Source organism: Juglans regia, chromosome 9 (genome assembly GCF_001411555.2).
Source record: "Juglans regia cultivar Chandler chromosome 9, Walnut 2.0, whole genome shotgun sequence".
Classification (NCBI taxonomy): Eukaryota; Viridiplantae; Streptophyta; class Magnoliopsida; order Fagales; family Juglandaceae; genus Juglans; species Juglans regia.
In genome coordinates this window covers 23,729,172-23,748,370 of record NC_049909.1, presented here as the reverse complement: position 1 = coordinate 23,748,370, position 19,199 = coordinate 23,729,172, and the positions used below count along the sequence as shown (strand labels likewise).

At 36.7% G+C, this 19,199-nt stretch overlaps 4 protein-coding genes across 6 annotated transcripts; 3 read left to right on the top strand and 1 right to left on the bottom strand.

Annotated features, from left to right (window-relative positions):
* Positions 1–449: 449 nt before the first annotated feature.
* Positions 450–4,032, top strand: LOC108994360 (DNA-dependent metalloprotease WSS1-like). The gene is made up of 4 exons (XM_018969529.2): positions 450–723; positions 1,175–1,370; positions 2,247–2,870; positions 3,533–4,032. The coding sequence occupies exons 1-4, from the start codon at positions 569–571 to the stop codon at positions 3,722–3,724; spliced, it is 1,167 nt and encodes a 388-aa protein (XP_018825074.1). The 5' UTR covers positions 450–568; the 3' UTR covers positions 3,725–4,032.
* Positions 4,033–4,936: 904 nt separating this feature from the next.
* LOC108994337 lies at positions 4,937–10,322 on the top strand. 2 transcript variants are annotated; one of them, XM_018969495.2, is made up of 7 exons: positions 4,937–5,176; positions 5,296–6,259; positions 7,334–7,428; positions 7,508–7,627; positions 7,964–8,788; positions 9,150–9,369; positions 9,490–10,322. In XM_018969495.2, the coding sequence occupies exons 2-7, from the start codon at positions 5,968–5,970 to the stop codon at positions 10,002–10,004; spliced, it is 2,067 nt and encodes a 688-aa protein (XP_018825040.1). In that variant the 5' UTR covers positions 4,937–5,176; positions 5,296–5,967; the 3' UTR covers positions 10,005–10,322. The 2 variants fall into 2 exon arrangements, with proteins under 2 accessions (XP_018825040.1, XP_018825033.1); XM_018969488.2 differs by having other exon boundaries at positions 4,937–6,259.
* Positions 10,323–10,375: 53 nt separating this feature from the next.
* Positions 10,376–13,130, bottom strand: LOC108994369 (pectinesterase QRT1-like). Its single transcript, XM_018969538.2, has 5 exons — positions 12,258–13,130; positions 11,660–11,855; positions 11,331–11,534; positions 10,945–11,180; positions 10,376–10,856 (listed from the first exon to the last, which is right to left on the bottom strand). Exons 1-5 carry the CDS (start codon positions 12,563–12,565, stop codon positions 10,709–10,711), a joined length of 1,092 nt encoding a protein of 363 aa, XP_018825083.1. The 5' UTR covers positions 12,566–13,130; the 3' UTR covers positions 10,376–10,708.
* Positions 13,131–14,869: 1,739 nt separating this feature from the next.
* Positions 14,870–17,665, top strand: LOC108994383 (30S ribosomal protein S10, chloroplastic). 2 transcript variants are annotated; one of them, XM_035694233.1, is made up of 4 exons: positions 14,870–15,205; positions 15,443–15,502; positions 16,389–16,721; positions 17,411–17,665. In XM_035694233.1, exons 1-3 carry the CDS (start codon positions 14,960–14,962, stop codon positions 16,698–16,700), a joined length of 618 nt encoding a protein of 205 aa, XP_035550126.1. In that variant the 5' UTR covers positions 14,870–14,959; the 3' UTR covers positions 16,701–16,721; positions 17,411–17,665. The 2 variants fall into 2 exon arrangements, with proteins under 2 accessions (XP_035550126.1, XP_018825110.1); XM_018969565.2 differs by having other exon boundaries at positions 17,338–17,665.
* The last annotated feature ends 1,534 nt before the right edge of the window (positions 17,666–19,199 follow it).

Genomic DNA, 19,199 nt, shown 5'->3' with positions numbered 1-19,199 from the left:
TTAAGCATTACTAATATGTTATTAACATTCATTTCTTACGGTGAAATGGTTTTTCAACCAATTATTATAACAAATCCCGATAACGTAGAGTCTCGAACACAATCTTTAAGAAAAAAAATAAAAAACTGCATCATCATCTCACTTGTTATTTTGCAAAATTTAAAAAGATTTAACCTAAATATTATTAAAAATAGTCGGAAGGGATAATATTATTAAAAAAGAATAATTCTATATAACTATAAAGTGCGTAACCATCGCGTAATCATTTTAAAAAAGAGTGAGGTCTATTATTAAAAAATTAATTTTTTTATATAAGCTCCATATTTTATTTATTTTTTTTTAAATGATTACGCGACGGTTACGTAATTCACAGTTATAAGTATATTTTTTCATTAAAAAAACGCATAAACTAATTAAAATAATATGGAAAAAAGGACGTGATTATCAGCGAGGATGTCATATTGTTTCTCGACCCAACGTAAATGGATGTCATAATCCAGTGCTAAAACATCCGTGGTTTCATCGTCTGCTTCAATTGCCAGGGCTTCAGAATTCGGTTTCGTGGGCGATGAATTTGGACGATCTTAACAAGGTATGGGATATCAAAACCCTGAAAAAGCCTGGAGAAAACGAAGCGAGGAAGATTCTGGAGAGAATAGCGAAGCAGGTCCAGCCCATCATGCGTAAACACAAATGGAAGGTCAAAGTTCTCTCCGAATTCTGGTAAACTCTGCTTCTTTTGGATTCCTCTTTTCCATTAGTTCACTACAAATCGTGGAACAAAAGGAAACAGGGAGAAGATGAAATTAAAAAATTGAAACTTTATGCTAGGTTATTTAAACACCATCATCTTGAAAACACCATCATGTTTAGAAGCCGATTGGGCTTAAATGAGTGAACTTTTTTATGCCCTAATCAAGTATATAACCATTACTCGATCGAAGCCGATTTGGTTTCTCTTTGCCTTTCAACTAACTCTTTTTCATTAGCCAAGACGAGTTCTTATTGATTTTCTGTATTTCGTTTCAAGCTTCCCCAAAAGCCATCACTCCTCAATTACGTTCTATTTAATCTCTTGGAAATTGCATGATGTTTGTTAGTTTTGATTTTAATCTAAGTTTTCAGAATGCTATCTTTCAAATCGAATGGTAATTAAAAATAAGCGAATTGGCAGTCCAAACAATCCGTCTATTTTGGGGTTGAATGTGGGAGGTGGGGTGCATGTGAAGCTGAGGCTCCGGAGGCCTAACAGGGATTGGGATTTCTTCCCTTTTGATCAAGTTCTTGATACAATGCTTCATGAGCTTTGCCATAACGTCCATGGCCCGCACAATGCCAGCTTCTACAATCTCTGGGATGAACTCAGAAAGGTCTTTCTATATCTTCTTTTATTTTATTACAGTTAGAATTGGACTGTCTAGTTTTTTTCAAAGATGAGATGAGTTGAGATGAAAGTTGAAAGTTGAATAAATATTGTTAGAATATATATTTTTAATATTATTTTTGTTTTGAGATTTGAAAAAGTTAAATTGTTTATTTTATTTTGTATAAAAAATTGAAAAAATTGTAATGATTATATTAGATGAAATGAGAATAGTTGTGAAAACAAACAAGGCTAATTTCTTTTAAGGGTATTTTTAAGAAAAAAATTATTGTCAAATGTACTTAATGCTTCTTAAGTAATTGCAAGTCTGTAACCCTTTAGAAAAGTTCTTTTTTTTTTCCCTCCATTTTACATTAGTGTGGTCAAAGTCATCACAGCCATAGACAGAGCTATGTTCATGCGTCAATGGTCAAGTTTCCAATTCCAATCGAGGATCATGGAAATTTATTTATTTCTCCAAAGTTCTGAAGATATTGCCTTTTTGATGGCTAGATAGACTCAATGCAGAAATAAAAGCAGTCCTTTATAACTGGATGACTTATGATAATGTGCTCCATTTGAGGTCCACTTTTGTTATCCATTCAAAATGTTTTTATCCAACTTTCTGCGCTTGCTTGACCGGTTGTGTGGCACTGCAATATGTAGCATAAATTCACATATAAAATAAATAAGAATAAAAGATTTGACCTTTTGTCATTCTTGTACTTTTTGGATCTGTTTTGCGAACATCCTAGACCCACTTTCCTGCATTGAAATTGTTTCTTAAGAAAACATGTATAAAGCAGGCTTTTGGTGGCACAATTTGCTGTTTTATATTTTTCTTATTCGTTTCTTTATGCATGATGCTTTTGATTCCATGCAGGAATGTGAGGAGCTGATGGCCAAGGGAATAACAGGCACAGGAGAGGGCTTTGATCTTCCTGGGAGGCGATTGGGTGGTTTCTCTCATCAGCCTCCTCTTTCATCTCTCCACAAAAGTGCACTAGAGGCTGCAGAAAAGAGAGCACGATCAGGATCTCTGCTACCATCTGGACCCAGGCGTCTTGGTGGTGATAACACTATTATGGTTGCACTTAGTCCAATACAAGCTGCTGCAATGGCTGCAGAGAGAAGATTACAGGATGATATCTGGTGTGGGTCTCAGTCTTGCAAAGCTTCTGAGGATGAAGAAAGTAGTTCTGGTATTTTACATGACTTTGTATCTTCACAACAAAGTGGAGGAAGCTCGAGGTCAGATGGTGGTTCCAGTGCACATTCTGTGGATGCCAATTTTGTAGATTTATCTATCAATACTTCAAAAAGAAGTTGCAGATCAGATACCACTTCATTTTCTCAAGCTACTTGCCATCCAGAATCTAATTTTGTAGATTTATCTAGTCCGTTATCTTCTGATCTGGGGAGTAGTTTGGATACAATACGTGACAGAACACTGAATGCAGAGGAATTTCCCATGTGGGAGTGTGGAACATGCACTTTATTGAATGCTGTAAGTGTCCTAATGCATAAATTCTTTCATCTATTCAATTTGTTATGGACTTTTTTTTGTTTGTATGTCCTTTTAGGATATGGAATTAGCATTTTCGTTTAAATTTACTTGATACTTTTGTAAGCCTGTAAGGTTAATTCATTTCGTGCAGTCAAGTTTTATCTCACTCGTAATAGTTAGAACAGGTTTATTAGGAAATGTATTCATCAATTATTAGGAAAGCTGATAGAAATTAACATAGGCTTTGATAATTGCAGATTTTTTGGTTATATTATTTTTGACTTGTGCATAAAAACAAGAATTTAAACAGATGCTTGTAAAATGAGTGAGTACTATAGATATTATATTATATTGAAGAGAAGGAAACTTTTTTTTTTTATAAGTATATTGAAGAGAAGGAAACTTATTGCGATGAACCAGTTGAAATGTCTGGTTTCATTGTGTCTGAGGACTGTAGTTACTAGCAGACATTTTCTTTTTCTTTCCTGGGAGTTGTACCTAGAACTGAAAGCCTGAAAGATCCTTTCTGCCTTCTGGTGTGAAACCTGAAACCTATAAACATGTCGGGTTTCCTTTTTTTGAAATCCAGATTGCCTTCCTACTTCCTAGTATAACACTAACAAGTATTTTGCATGTGAACGATTGATGGTCTATCACTGCAGCCATTGGCTCCAATATGTGAGCTCTGTAGCACTCAAAAGCGAAAAGATGTTCATACAAACTACAAAGTCTGGTCCTGTAAATTTTGTACACTGGAAAACAGTGTGAAGTTGGAGAAATGCTGTGCCTGTGGTCAGTGGAGATACTCACACGGTGCACCTGTGTCCATCCAAGCACGGAATCTTGGAACTTGAGGGGTACCTTTTAATTGGCCAACAATGAACAATCTTCCAACATTGGTATTTTTTTTTTTACCAAGTTAAAGTAAAAACAGTAATTTTGCACGTCTACTTTTTGGTCAAGTTGTTATGGCCATTTTCTTGTGTCCATGTCTTTATTGTCAAGGATCGTATGGCTGTTGTGCAAACTGTTCATATATTGAGAATGAGCACTATGTAAACTTTAGATAGATAGATAGTAAGTTGTTATAAGTTGCTAGGTGAAGGAAAAATATGTAATTTGCAGGAAAAAAGATCATTTCAACACAGAAAAATGTTAAATTTTATGTATGATACCGTAAATAAATATAAAAAAAAAACACTATATAAACATAATTCAATATGCTTAAAGCACATCAAGGTAGTGACAAATTATAAATTATAAACCATGATTCTCTCTTCAATGGAGACTTACAGTCCAAAAACCACTAGGGGATAAACTTTTTGGATACAGTCTTATTGTACAAGTTCAATATGTGGGGAATAAAGACTTGTTCAAGTGTCCTGGAGAGTTGGAATAGAGCTCCAACATCTTCTTTAAATCTTAAATTTGTATAAGCTCATGCGAATCAAATAAAGTTTAGGAATGCTACTAAAATGAAAGTGCATGATACATCCCAAAGATGTGTTAAGTTTGTTTGTTTTGCTTCAGGTCCCAAAAATGGGGGAAAAAAAAAAGGGGAAGGAGCATCCACTATAATTTGTGATTAAGGAAACTTCTCAATTCATCTCATCTCATCTAATTATTACAATTTTTTTAAATTTTTATATAAAATAAAATAAAAAATTTAACCTTTTCAAATCTTAAAATAAAAATAAGATTAAAAAAAATATGTTTTAACAATATTTTATTTAATTTTTAACTTTAATCTCCTCATCTCATCTCAAAAATAAACGAGACCTAAAACTTCATATTTAGATTCACAGTACTCTAAGATCAGCTTTCAAATTGGAAAAAAAATAAGGCAAAAATAAAAATGTTTATTAATATACAAGGCTACAAGCAGAGAGAGAGAGAGAGGAGGGAGAGAGGGAAATTAACATAGAAGCAGGCCCATGCAGCCGAAACGGATCCGGCCTTCTTTGTAGCAAACTGGCATACGGAGGGGTTTTTTTTTTTCTTTTTTCTTTTTTGTTTTTTTTTCAATTAAATTTGTGCACCCTTTTATTTCCTCTCACACGCGCGCACTCTCTTCAAGCTAGCATTGTTTACCTATTCTCCGTCTGCCGCTCCCCTGTTCTTCTCTCACGTTCATCAGCGCAGCGATGTACCTCTTCCAAGTTCTCTTTTCAAACCTGTTTTAAGATATCCTTCTTCTTCTTCTGCTTCTTCTCATCCTCCGCTCTCCCTTGTACCCAAAAAAAAAAGGGGGCACGAAAACTCTTGAACTCACCTCTCTGTTGAAGTTCTCAGCATCACTATCACAGGTTCTTTCCAAGTATTAGAACTTGAACAGTTATTGTTATTTGTTATTGTGTTGAAGTTTCAGCCTTGGGATCTAAACTGAGACTCCCTATTCATTTTTTGATTGTTCTCTTGGAAACAGCAGCCAAAGCACGTCTTTGTGCCTCTAGGGGCTTTAAAGCCTTGACCTGCTTATGCTGATTTCGGTGTTTCTGATCTACTCGTAAACTTTCAAAGCACCTGTCTTTTTGGGTTCTGGTCAATTTTTGTTTGCCAAATACCAAGTTCTAGGTGGTTAGAGTTCTTCTGTGGGGTGATTCTTTGGGTCCGTCAGATTAGGGTAAACGTTATTCGAGATTTGTGCTTTTATTCAGCAGATTAAACATTTTGATTAGTCGCAACCTGCCAGGCTGTTTAAGGGAATTAAATCCATTGAGTTTGATTTATTGAGTCAAGTCCCACTTACATGGGGCATCCTTAGCTTTGTACCTGGGGTTATTTGATCTGCTTTTTTGTTTTCAAATTATGGGCTTTTGAGAATCCTGGTCCGTTTGACGTTCGTCCGAGTATTTCTTTGCTATTTGACTGATAGAACATGAGTTTTCCTTGGGCTAATAATACTAGGAGTATAAACAATTGCAAGATCGTAGATTTGTCTGAAGAATTTCTTGGTTATTGGGTATTAGTAGCGTAATCAGTTGGGTTTGTAGCGTTCTCTATTTCTGGTCGAGCGCTTCAGCCATGTATTTGAATTTCAAGTGGGTTTTTGGTGTCCTGTATTCTTGTTAGCCCCCTTCTGCTGCTTTCGCTCAAAATGACTGGAACTAGTCACTCTTTTGTGGAGTGGAGAGAAGAGTTTGTATCGCAGGAGCGTGGCAATCGTGTGGTTCACTATTTCCTAAAGGATTCCTCTGGGGAGTCCATCCTTGCAGTAGTGGGAACTGAGAGAAGTGTTAGGCACATGTTCTATGTTGTTTCCGAGGAGTTCTTGCAGGTATATGGGAAGGAAAGTTCTATTCATGCTGGTTATAAGTGGCGATCGAGAAGAGAGGTTGTAGACTGGCTTACGTCTATGCTATCCAAGCAGCATTTACATGGAGGGTCCGGTACGTGTTGCCCCTTTTTAGTATTTGGGTTTCCTTTTATTTCTTCCTAATTTATTTGTATATTGGGTAATTGCTAATTTTTGTATTAATAGTGTTGAATGTGTTAGAATGATACAGAGATATGATAAAAAACTGCGTTGAAAATTTTGGCGGCTTTATGATGGCAAGCATTGACAAAACGTAATTCAAATTTTGATGTTTCTTGCGGTCCTTCATATGTCACTTCTTTTTTATTTTCTTCTACATCTTGTGTTTTATGGGTCTATTACAGGATATAATTTTATGGCCTCGCTCCTGCATATTTTCCAAAGTTATCTTTTCTATCGGTGTTGCAATTGTTATTTGCTCTTTTCTTCGGAGTGATACAATTATATTTAACTTGCTTGAGTCATTGATTCATGAGATCATCATTTCTCAGCATTGTGGAAGTCTAAGTTCATTACTGTACCAGTTATAATCTATGTTTTGAAGAAGGTTGTGCCACCAATTCTCTCTCTCTCTCCCTCTCTTCCCCCCTCAAAAAAAAAAAAAACTTTTATACATATGCAAATGTCATTAAACTTCATTAAAACAAGATCTGAATTTTTTATTGTAAACAATATTCATTACTACATGGTCTATCAAATGAAACGAGGTACTTGCTGTCACAATTCATGAGAAATCAAGCGTTAAGTTTATGTTATTCTCCATCTGTGTTATGAAATTGGATTGCATGGCACATGCATTATACATAGCTTTCATTGAGGAATGGAATCATAAGTAATATGTTTTGGTCAGTATATGTGGGGCTTGGACTTAAAAGTTCTGGCAAGGCAACAAGCTGTGGTTTTGGATGTTATAATGGGAATACAAGTGAAATTCCAATTGAGTTGGTGCACTATGAGCACTTAATTCATTGCAGGAGATTTTCTATGTTCTATTTAACATTTTAATTTATAAATATAAGGTGGTTGTATATTTGTTGTTCCTCTTGCTAATGTTCTTATTAAGTGTGTGAGCCTTCAATTTATTAGTTAATTTTTATTGTAGTTTTTCTCTTGAATATTACATTTTCTATACCATTTTCAATGACAGAATTACCAAAATTTGATCCAATACAAGCTTTAGGGGCTCCCAACTCCGCAATGGATGGAATGGGTGCTCCACAGACTCAAGCAGCAGATGATACAGTATATTTTTTTTCACTGTTGTGAATGTATGTTGTTGTTAATAAATACTTTCGATGTTAACCTGAAACCTGTGTATCAGGGCCAAATTGCGATTTTCAAGGGACATCATCCAGATATTGTCTGGTCAGGTGTTGCATGGAAATGTGGCAAACAGCTCAAGCATTACCCATCATTTTGCAGAAATGGGACTACAATAGCTGTAAGCATCTTCCATCAAATTAAAAAGGGAACACAAGATATGGGTCGAATGAAATATTAAGAGCATGAGGTGTTAAGGATGTTCACTTCTCAGATTAAGTCAGAATAAAAATAGATCAAGAACGTGCTGCAATATAATAAAATTTTGTTTGAAGTCATTATCCTGGAGTAGTGATTCTAGTCTCCTGTTGATAATCTCTCTCCTCAAATGCTTCATAGTAGGAAATATGCTCCTCTCTCCCATAGAATGAAGTCACTTGCATCTTACTCTTGTTCTTCATTCTTATTGGCGTTCTTCTCTTCCTCTTAACAGTTTCTCATCTTTTCTGGTATCCAGATTCAATCCTTCGTCTTTGTCATGGCTAAGGGGGAAAATCACTATCTTGCTTATCTGGAAGATTTGTATGAAGACAAGAGGGGTCAGAAAAAGGTGAAAGTGAGGTGGTTTCATCACACTCAGGAAGTCGAGGGCATAATTCCTATACGAAATCCTCACCCAAAAGAAGTTTTCATGACTCCATATGTACAGGTCATTAGTGCAGAGTGTGTCGATGGTCCTGCCACAGTCTTAACTCGTGAACATTATGAAAAATGCACCTCTTCTTTTCCTCATCCTCAATGTGCCAGAATACATCTGTGTTATAGGCAGTTCAGAAACAACAGAGTGAAGCCATTTGACCTCAGCAAATTGCGTGGCTACTTTGATCAACCAATTCTCTCTTGTTTGGTTCCCAATCCCTTCTCAAGGCCCGAGTCTATATGCCTTGGCCTGAATGGGGAAGAAGCTGAACAGTTGAGTTCAGGTGAGAATGTAAAGGTGGGAGCTAAGAGGACAAGAAGTGGTAGGGCGTTTCGAAGTTTTGCTGCAGATCATTCAGGGGTCAGAAATTCTGTTAGAATTCACCAGACTATAATGTATGAACCTTACGAGAACTTAGACCATAGTTTGTCAGGCAGCGGGAGATTGCTTTCCCTAAAGCACGTTGGGTGTCACCTTTGGTATACTCCACTATTTAAGGTTGATGAAAAAATAGAGTTGCTCTGCCACGATAGTGGCATTCGAGGCTGCTGGTTCAGGTGTACAGTCTTGCAGGTATCACGAAAACAGATGAAAGTTCAATATGATGATGTGCAGGATGAAGATGGATATGGAAATCTTGAGGTGTGTGCAAGCATTTGATCACTCTCTATGATGTTTTCCATATGGTTGAAGCTCCAAAATAGATTATTTGCACCAATGGTATAATTTGATAATTGAAGTAATTTGAAGTCATAGCTTTTGCAGAGTACTACCACACATTTTTTAGTTACAGTTTTAATTAGCCCTTCATTGCAATTTCAAATATATTCTCATATCTGTAGTTCCATTACCTTAAAGAAAATATGATTGACCAATCATGAGTTGCTCTAACATAACTTGATTACCTCTCCTATAGTTCTATGATATAAGTCATGTGCATCTCCTAATTTTCTTTTGAATCCAGAATTCATATCTTGAAAAGAAAATGTTCTCCACTTTGTAGGAATGGATCCCAACTTTTAAAATGGCCATGGCTGATAAACTTGGCATGAGGCATCTGGGTCGCTCTGCAATTAGGCCAGCCCCTCCTAATGAGGAACAAGTAGACCTTGCAATTGAGGTTGGGACTGCAGTTGATGCATGGTGGAGTGATGGCTGGTGGGAAGGAGTTGTGACTGGATTGGATGATTCTGGTGATAGTACTATGCAAATTTACTTTCCCGGTATGCTTATCAAGGTTCATGTTTATTTAGTACTTGTCAAACTATTTTTTTTAAACGCATGTTAATTTAGTTTTTGCTACTTTTCCCTTCACTTTGTAATATAGTTTATATGGTGGTTAGGTGAGAGCATACTATTGAACGTACAAAAAAAGGATCTAAGAAAATCCAAAGATTGGATGGGAGATCGGTGGGTTGATATACAGGGAAAGCCCGACATACTCTCAGCCCTATCTGCAACTATTGGCTTGGACTCTAAGCTTTCCCCATCCTCAAACATTGCCAAGGACATCAAATCTGGTGTTTCTATGTCATGTGCTGATAGCAGTACTCGATTTAATATTGTTGTAGACGAAAAGCTCGACTTACCTGCAGTCACCAGTTCTGATGGCCTTCCTGAAGATATGGAAAGGGTCATTGATAATAAGTCACCACCATTAAATGACAAGGGAAATAGGTTTGATGGTGTTGACACGAAGGGCAGTTGTAATAATGTGGATGATGTCCATGGTGATGAAGATGATGACAATGACAAACATGACAATGATGGTGAGAGTGGTGATGAAACTCAGAATTTCGATTCTGGGCAGAATTGTAAAGCAGAACTCATGGAACTGGCAGGACAAGATGTTCAATAAGAGTTTTATATGCCTTAATTTATGATGGCGGTAGTACATTTGGTTAGTTTTGACTGCTTGGATCGGTTGTTTGGATGCTTGTGAATAGTTATACGGGTATAGGAGAAGCTGATTGCATTTGGACTTGACTTTTGTAACCTTTGTCGGTGTATAGGTTTGAGGTTTAGAATTTAATGATGGTTGTTGGATTCGGAGCGTATTAGAATTTAAATTCCTCTGCTTAGAAGCACTAGAAAGGAGTCCGATTGATTCACTTCTTGTATCGTGTACCCCAAATTTGCACTCTTATATAAAGTCAAAATCACTTTTTTTTTTTTTGTCTTATTTTGGATTGGGCTGGAAAACTTTTTTATTTTTTCTGCTCTCTTTTCTTCATTTACAATCTCACACCCACATACAAACACACGACATATAACCATGAGATCAGTATCAATTGCCATCATCTTATAGTGACATCGAGGAATTAGTGCATTAAAATAAAGAATGCATGTTCTATCATATCTCAATACAATGTGAGTACATACAGTTTTAGCTTACACCATCTTGATTATTCCCTTTGTTCTACCCTTGAGATGGAAAGAGAAGAGGAAACTCACTGTACCTTGCGCTGTTTTGGCCTCTAGGACATGTAGAATCCTTGGTACGGGAGGATGAAGAGATGATTAAAGAAATGATAAATCAATGAAAGCTATAGGAGAGAAGCACTAAAGTCTAAGCCATTGTTCTCCGTCTATGAATTTCTTGTCCAGGAAAGGTCTAACTTCCTCGTAACTGAAAGACTTCGACCATGGCACACGGCCTCTCTTATCTGCTCCTCTGCCCCTGCACTGGTATTCCCCGAACACAACAGTCCTGTATGAGCAAAATGTTCAGTTTCTCAGTTAGATCTTGGGAAAAGTGTTATACTACAAAGATAATTATCTAGTCGCTTAGGTTATACTTCTGCCTGGACGGTTCCATCCAATCACTCCATCCTGATGGAGTAATTATATCATCCATGTTACAGTGTGAGAATACTACTCTTGAATAGACTCCCCAAGCTCTTCCCAAAAGGATACTGCCAGTTCCAGTGATCCTGCAGTTTACAAAAGAGAACCCTGTATTTTCATATGGTAAATCCCTGTGATGAGCTGCAATTGCTCCCCAATTCTTAGCGGTCGACTGAATGACACAGTCCTGTTTCAAACACCCATTTCAACTCTTAGAATCATACAGAAAACATCCAAGACTTAGCTAGAAATGTATCGATCTTTTTTCCCGATTGGTTTAGCTGTACAGCTTAAATATGGGTTCATCTTCACAAAATAATGATGCTTGGCATTTTACCTCATAGAGTGATCTTGATCTTCCAAAGATGAAGTCAACACTTCCTCGAATGTGACTCTGGTAGAAGTAGTGTGATCCAGTGTCATCCAACAGAGTGTCCTGCGTCCCCAGAATCCCGACTCTATAGAACACTGCTTTGTCACCTGCTATTCTAAGTGCTACTGCTTGCATTCCGTGTCCTCCAGGCACTGCAACTACTGTGTTCTGCGGTCACCCATGAGGTTAAATAACGATTAAATTAATGCTGTAAATAGTACTAAATCATGCAATTTGTTTGTTGATATTCTGTTTTGTGACTCTGTGTTAAAAGAAAATTAATTGGTTGTCACCTCAAAAGTGATTCCAGTTGCACAAAAGTAATCAGACTCTATGGCTACAGAAGCTGATCCATAGGTTCCAAGTTGAATTCCGTTGCGATCTTTATCGGATGCTTTATCGTTCCAAGTAATTATGGTATCAGACTGTCCGTTCTGGTTCCCAATCAATGAAATATATGGCTTGGAACTTGGCACAAAGACCTTCTCTCTGCGGAAAGATAAAACTATACATAAAATGTTTCGATTCCCCCATTAAGTGATAAAGTTCAGTATATATATGAAGTTCATTATAGCATATATCTATAGAATATGACTCAAAACCATGAGAGAGAGAGAGAGAGAGAGAGAGAGAGAGAGAGAGCAATCCAGTACATATTGCGCATGCAACTACTTAATTCTAGCACCCACGTAGCCACTACTTGTTCTTTTTTTAATGGATGAAGCAAACAATATATGAAGATTGAAAGACTGCAGAACTTAAAATCGACTTTTGGCAGTTCTTTGTAGTATAGAACACATACAAATCAATGCCTTCAGATTTAAGTGCAAAAAATAGAAACACGCGGATTATGTATCTAAAACTGCTAAAACAATCATGTATTTTAATTACCTGTATATTCCTGGGTGAATATATATTTTAACTCGCTGTGTATTGTTCTCTGGAACCATGTCAACCGCTCCCTGAACCGTCAGAGAATCTCCCCTACCATTCTTGTCAACCACAATAACCTGCCTCTGTCCATATTTATCATCTCCGACGATCAATCCTGAGGCCACCTTCTTCTCATCGACCTTCAGATCACCCCAACTAATATAGTTCTTTCCATACACGTCCTGGCCTTCCACAGAACTGATCTCTTGAATACCAACCAAGAAAACCACAAGAAAAGTTGCTCTGAAAACAGAGTACAAACCCATGAGATTTTCAGTGATCGGCTCTAGTGTATGTATTAATCTCTCTGGATATCTCTGATAATTCCAAAGTGCTTAGAGTGCTTTGCCACCCAAAAGAGCTCCTAACAAAACCACGAAACAAGCAAAACAACCAGCAAACGCCATGACCTTCTCTATCCAAATACTGTTATTTTCCTTGTGCATGCAGGGTTTCTCCAATTTTGAGGGTTAATTAAAAGCTTAGGAGCTGGCACGGAGGGGTGTGAAAATGGTGAGAGTAATAAATGCGGGAGCGTGGTGCTGTGTCTCTTGCAATCCTTGCATGCGAGACTCCAACTCGCAGATCATCAACAGCAAACAGATATCATACTAGCGTATGTACGTAAGAACGATATATAAAAGTCGTGTTGCAGTTATTGTAGGAGAAAAAAAAAAAAAAACTAAAAGTACAAAGATGGTGCTCGTACGGGAAGTTTAAACTAGAGAGAATTCAAAGAGACTCCATCCAATTAAACTTGGATTTTATCACTTAAAACGAGAGAGAGTTCCTTTTTGGCTGATCTTAATTTGATCATGCTTGCAGATCATGATCTAGATAGAGAAGAGAACTAGGAACTGAAAAGAGCGGTTAAGCTTCTTTAGCCGGTGAAACTGACAAAAACAAAAAGCCCCTCGGATTTTTCAAAACATGTGTTTGTATATATATAGAAACAGTACCGTTTTTCCACGATTCGATGATGGGCGTTGAAAGTTGGCTTTTTAGGCTATTGGGTAAGGACTTGTAGAGTGTTTCTCGCGGACAGTTCACCCGAAAGTTGAGTTTGAGGTCATGCCCACTTTCCTACTAATCTGATTAGCAAGTACATCATTATCTTCGCTGCAGTTAAACTCGGGTAATCCGCCTAAGCAGTTGAAATATTTAGACAAGTGTTTTGTTTTTCTTTATAGTTGGAGGAGGGTTTCGAAATTCAGACATTCATTTTATAAGTTGAGATTATGCCAATCAGACCACATACTTTTGACAGAGAAGTGTTATAGATACATATAAATTACATAAATGTAAATTTATAAAATGACATAATTTTATGTGATATATATTTTTTTGCTATCCAAACCTTACCTAAAACGATGGTAACATATAGGAATAAGTAGAGAGCTATCTTCGATGTTCCATTCGAATGTCCCATACCCTAATCATTTTTTTCTGTTCTGAGGTAAACAGGGCATGTGCATGCAGTTTTATAAATGAATAACACGTCCAAAAGTCTTCACGCTGTTCATCACGCTGCCTGCTCCCTCTCCCTCTCTCTCTCTCTCTCTCTCCAAAACTACATATGTTTTGTTCTTTATGTAAGTCATGCTCTTTCCGACACTGAACCGAAACTTGAGCTGGATTAATTCAGGACTTGTATATGACTGAGACTGGGCTCTTGGGTAACTGTCCAATAGCCATGGGCTCATCATGAGGTTGATTTCATGCATGGTTAATTATGTAGTGTTCATTTTTTAGAGGCATTAATTGAAGATTAATCCATTTTCAAAAAATAAAAAAATTGAAGATTAATCCAATCCAAGATGGAAAACTCCATATACTTTGAAGCCTGCAAAAATTCAATTAATTCCTTTGCTAAAGAATGACATGCATCTTTGGATTTGACAATATTTTCCTGTCCATTTATCCTTCTTATTTTGTAACTATCTATTTCAAAACTCAGTCATTACAGGAAATTATAATTAATTAAGCTCCAACTTTATTTCATCCTCACATACTTTGTTAGACAAATTCAAACTAAATGCTATTTTACTCCATATCTTCTTGCCATTTAAGATTCTCGCATATTATCAAGACATGTAGTCTGATTGATATAACCTCCAGCCTCTAAAATGGAGGTTTGGAGTTCGAAATCCCCCTCCTCAAATGTTAAAAAAAAAAAAAAAAAATCGCATATTGTATTAAACAAAATGCTCTTTCAGACTCCATCGATCCGGTAATTCTTGCAGGCTATAAAATCAAAGGATTCAACCAAGTGTGATATCCCATCTCATACTCCATATCTCTGCAATTCATCAGTTGAAAACATAGTAATCATGATCTATTTTTTTATCATCTCATAATATGATATTAAACAATAAATTTATAAATAAAATATAATAAATTATCTTCAATCATCTTATGCCATGTTTTAAATGGTAAAGGGTGTAGTTTTGGACCCCATTAAAGCCCAGATTGAAGAAGACTTGGGTTTGGGCTTTGGGCCAAGGGCAGTCATGTAATCAGCAAAAAAGAAAATTAAAAAAAATAGTGAAATAGAAAATGAAAAAATTTGGATAATTCTCTCTCGGCTTTTGGCATCGCAAGCATAGCAGAGGGAGACTCTCACCCATCACACTACCACAGCAAACACAGAGCTTTCTTCAATGGCAATTTCTTCATTCTCTGCATCCCTAGTTCCTTCCATCCCTCTTTCAAATTCTTCTCCATTTAATTCGAAGCCAGCCCTCTCTTATGTTCCTTTCTACGCTGCTAAAACCTTAAAGCTTCAAGCCTTTAAACCCTCACTTTCATCGACTAGGGTTTATGCTGCTCCTGAAGTTCTGGAGTCCCCAGAAGCCCTAGACCCACCTCCTGAAATACTAGATGGTTCTGAGTCTACAAGCTTTGAGGTTTGCATCTCTTGCCCTTTTGGTTTTTTTTTTTTGCTTGTACTCTGTTTGGTTCCTGAGAAAATGTGGGTAAAATAAATTACTTTTCCTTTTCATAAGGCTATTTGGATTATTAGGTTTTCGACTTGCTTTTCTGGTAATTAAAAACTGATCGTGAAAGCAGTTGCTATGTTGGCTATGAAAGCAAAAGGCAATGGTATATGGCTTTGAATTTAATATTAATTATCGGTGTTTAAGGTTGGAGGTTCCGAGACTCCCAGCACGTCTTCGCTCAGTATCGGTGCAGATTCAGACAAGGTATATTTCTTACTAATGTTTGGTTGGTTTCCGTGGGGTGGGGGGGTGGTTGTGAAGAAGATAAAATTGTGGAAATTTCAGGTTATACGTGCATATATTTATATTTTTTAACCCAAGAAAACAAGAAAGTTTACCGAAGAAAATAAGCTTGATTGGCCGGGTCGATGCGTGTTGGGATGACAAACTCTTTTAAATGGCTGTGTGATACTGAGTGCAATTGGATGTAATTCCATGAGAATAACGTTCATTGCTAAAGAAATCTGTGAAGAAACAGAAGAAGACATTTGTTTCATGGTACTGCAAATATTCTTTTCTTTTTTCAAATGTGTTGAACATGTGGCTGATCAGTGTGAGGGACAAGGAATTGGTTGCTAGTAGGTCATCTTACAGTATTATAATTTAAAATTAAGTGAATCGTTTGTTTCTCAGAGGATTGAGATTAGTTGAGTCAAGTTCATTTTCCATTTTCTTTTTTGATTAATCTGAAAATGTTCTTGTAGATTCTGATTGAGGTCAGAACTAATTTCTTCGAATCTCGACGTCTGCTCCCATTCTCTTACAAAACCGTTACTTATCTATCAAAAAACTGTTACTAACTAGTTATCATTCAACGCCATGCCAGGTGGCAAGTGGCAAAGAGAGATTCTTTTCCTTGCTTCTTTGCTGATTTAATTCATGCCGTTCACTATCACCAGTCTATCTTTAAGTTGTTGAAGACCAATTACAAGGCCTACAGCAATGAAACCACAGTGCTGCTAGAAACTGTCCTCGATGTGACTGATCAAATTAAATATTTTTTCTTTTGAACTATGTGTGTATGTATCTATATTGTGTGTGTTTCAAGCAGAATCTTGACTCTCTCTACAAACGAGATTTTGTTTTGCAGATGGCACCAAAGCAGAAAATTAGAATTAAACTTAGATCATACTGGGTGCCGTTAATAGAGGACTCCTGCAAGCAGATAATGGATGCTGCAAGGACTACCAATGCAAAAACCATGGGTCCTGTTCCATTGCCAACCAAGAAGAGAATCTTTTGTGTTCTCAAATCTCCGCATGTGCACAAGGATGCCAGGTTCCATTTTGAGATCCGGACTCACCAGCGCCTCATTGATATTCTTTACCCAACTGCACAAACAATTGATTCTCTGATGCAACTTGATCTTCCTGCTGGTGTTGATGTGGAGGTCAAGCTCTGAAGAAACAATACTACATCTCAGGTAAATTTCTTACATTTCTAAAACCATAGTCGCAATTTCTTTTCCTAGTTTGATCATCATCGTTACTGTTAGTTTTCATTACCAGTGGCAGTGAATAGACATGATTCGGTTATATAATTTGCAAAAATATTCTTGAAGTGCTATGCATTTAAGATAGAAGTAATAAGGATATTTGGATTCTACACTCTTATGCTAATAGAAAAACTTGGATTCAGCTATGAATTGCAGAATCCATCTTTCTCTTCTAACTTTTCTAGTAAAATTAATTTTTATTGGCTGTTGAAATGCTTCCTTGATAGCGGCTGCATATTTAGGTCTTACGATCTAAAATTTGTTGGCTCAAATTTGTTTGTCTTGGGATCACTATATTTATGAGGTTCCATTTTGAGATCCTATACAACCAAATGCATACATGTTACGCTCAATGAGAAAATAGGCTAATTTGATCATAATGTCTTTGTGATTATAGTTCCTTTTGTGTTGCGTTAGACTTTAGTATCATAAAAATTTGATCAGTGCAGCGTTTTGGCCAAATATTTCTCGATGATCTTCAATAGTTTCTTTCTTGTTATCTTAATCGTTCTCGTGTATTCCTTATTCTTGCTTGTCTTCTAAGGTACTGACTGGATTGCTTCCTAGAGCAAATCTATCTCTCCTGAAGATTTTCATCGTCAAGATTTGCCTTGCAGAGAGGGGTGACCGCTAAAGAAGCGCATCGAAATGTTGAACCTTTTCCCACAAGTTTCTTTTGATCCCAAAACATTGCCCAAATAGCAAATGGGAGTTATTTATTAAATCCTTTCTTTTATTAGGGAATTTGGCCTTCTTTATAAAGGGTACTCTTATGTGCTTTCCCTCCAAAGTAGAATAGTTCTAACATGGCCGGGTGTCTGATTATGTTATAGAGAGCAGCCCCATTCATACACATTTTTTGTTCTCCTTGCTACTTGGGCTTGGAACCTTACGAATGTTTGCAAGAGAAGAGAGGGTTCGTTCATACAGAGAACATTTACATGCCATTCATATTTTTAAAAAACTTTCTATCCATAACGGACCAAAACTGGAAAAACCATCAATTTACAATACATGCATACATGGTCAAATCGTGATCTATGGTGTATTTTCCGGGCACATTGACGTTACTCAGGCGTAATTGGTCCCAGTGCACAAGTAACGGGAAATTCAATTCAAAGTTCCAACTTGCGTATTTCTCTTTTCTTTTTCCTCAAAAAAAAAAAAAAAAAAATCATTACTACTCTTGGGGGTGATCTATCTCTCATATGCACCTCCCTGTACAACTATCCAATCCTCGATGTCTTGATGTTAAGAAAAATCATTACAAATCAATTGGCGTGTGAGATTTAGGTCATGTCCAACGTCTACAACTTTGAATGCCACACATTCACCATTGATGGATTCAACATCTTTCTCATCTCTTGCCTCATTTCACCACCTCCAATGTGTAGACTCCACGGCTGATGGTGGTGCAAATACAAGAACGAGTGTTTTTAACCATTGTTGACTAGGGCTGCCTAAAGCTACACATTTGTCTATGCTATTGCTTTGTTTAACCAATGATCGATTGTATGGAAGAGGAAGCAAGTCTTTCCATAAATTGATTTTTATAATAATGAAAATGCACTAGTATACAACTTGTCACAATCTTCAACTCCCAAATTGGATTGTCCAAAGACTTTCGACCCTCTCTTTGATGACTGTTCAAAAATTGTGAGAACGGGTGAGGAGGTCTCACATCCATTTTTATTTTTATGTTTCACATGTGACGTGTTAATTGTAAGGAAAAAGCTCACAACCAGTCGGGTGAAAACTCAATTTTAACACCAGCCAATAAAAATTCGCCACATAGGATGTGCATCAGACCAAAATTTACACCCACATGTATTGGATTACTTTATTTTATTTTTATCTCTTCCCCCTCTTCTCTCTCTCCCTCCCCCCACCCCCCGTCGCCTGCAATCCCCTCCCTCCCCCCAACTCATTAGAGACAAAAAGAAAACACATAACCCAGTGAACTAATTAATTAATGTTGGTATACTATTGTATATTTGTGCAGGGAGCTGGATAACCTAAAATGGCTGACTTAATTGAAAAATGTCGAGCAAGAGATCAAATCAAGCAAGAGACCAAATCAAGCAAAATCGAGTATATTGAAAGAATTTGGGGAAAAAAAATCAAACGAAATCCAGATAAATACATCTTACCCACCAAACATATCATAAAAAAAAAAAAAAATCATAGTACTGAAAAAAAAAATAGATGAAGAAAAATGGAGAACATCTAATTTATCGAAAGAATTTTGGGCCTAGAAAACTAGTGGAAAACTTTACAAAGACAACTTCAAGGAAGTCCATATATATATATATAGAGAGAGAGAGAGAGAGAGAGAGAGAGATCAAAAATAAAATGAAGTAATCTATTGCATGTTGGTGTAAATTTTGGTTTGTTGCAATCCTACGT

What these genes read in the sequence shown, in the direction of transcription:
- LOC108994360 (XM_018969529.2), top strand. Translation starts at nt 569, where the DNA reads ATGAATTTGGACGATCTTAACAAGGTATGGGATATCAAAACCCTGAAA. An exon ending in AAAGTTCTCTCCGAATTCTG is followed by an intron (nt 724 to 1,174) that starts GTAAACTCTGCT and finishes GCGAATTGGCAG; the next exon opens with TCCAAACAATCCGTCTATTT. An exon ending in CATGCACTTTATTGAATGCT is followed by an intron (nt 2,871 to 3,532) that starts GTAAGTGTCCTA and finishes CTATCACTGCAG; the next exon opens with CCATTGGCTCCAATATGTGA.
- LOC108994337 (XM_018969495.2), top strand. Translation starts at nt 5,968, where the DNA reads ATGACTGGAACTAGTCACTCTTTTGTGGAGTGGAGAGAAGAGTTTGTA. An exon ending in CTCAAGCAGCAGATGATACA is followed by an intron (nt 7,429 to 7,507) that starts GTATATTTTTTT and finishes CCTGTGTATCAG; the next exon opens with GGCCAAATTGCGATTTTCAA. An exon ending in ATGGATATGGAAATCTTGAG is followed by an intron (nt 8,789 to 9,149) that starts GTGTGTGCAAGC and finishes TCCACTTTGTAG; the next exon opens with GAATGGATCCCAACTTTTAA.
- LOC108994369 (XM_018969538.2), bottom strand. Translation starts at nt 12,565, where the DNA reads ATGGGTTTGTACTCTGTTTTCAGAGCAACTTTTCTTGTGGTTTTCTTG. An exon ending in CAACTGGAATCACTTTTGAG is followed by an intron (nt 11,535 to 11,659) that starts GTGACAACCAAT and finishes GGGTGACCGCAG; the next exon opens with AACACAGTAGTTGCAGTGCC. An exon ending in ATGGAACCGTCCAGGCAGAA is followed by an intron (nt 10,857 to 10,944) that starts GTATAACCTAAG and finishes TTGCTCATACAG; the next exon opens with GACTGTTGTGTTCGGGGAAT.
- LOC108994383 (XM_035694233.1), top strand. Translation starts at nt 14,960, where the DNA reads ATGGCAATTTCTTCATTCTCTGCATCCCTAGTTCCTTCCATCCCTCTT. An exon ending in CTGAGTCTACAAGCTTTGAG is followed by an intron (nt 15,206 to 15,442) that starts GTTTGCATCTCT and finishes TCGGTGTTTAAG; the next exon opens with GTTGGAGGTTCCGAGACTCC. An exon ending in TCGGTGCAGATTCAGACAAG is followed by an intron (nt 15,503 to 16,388) that starts GTATATTTCTTA and finishes TTTGTTTTGCAG; the next exon opens with ATGGCACCAAAGCAGAAAAT.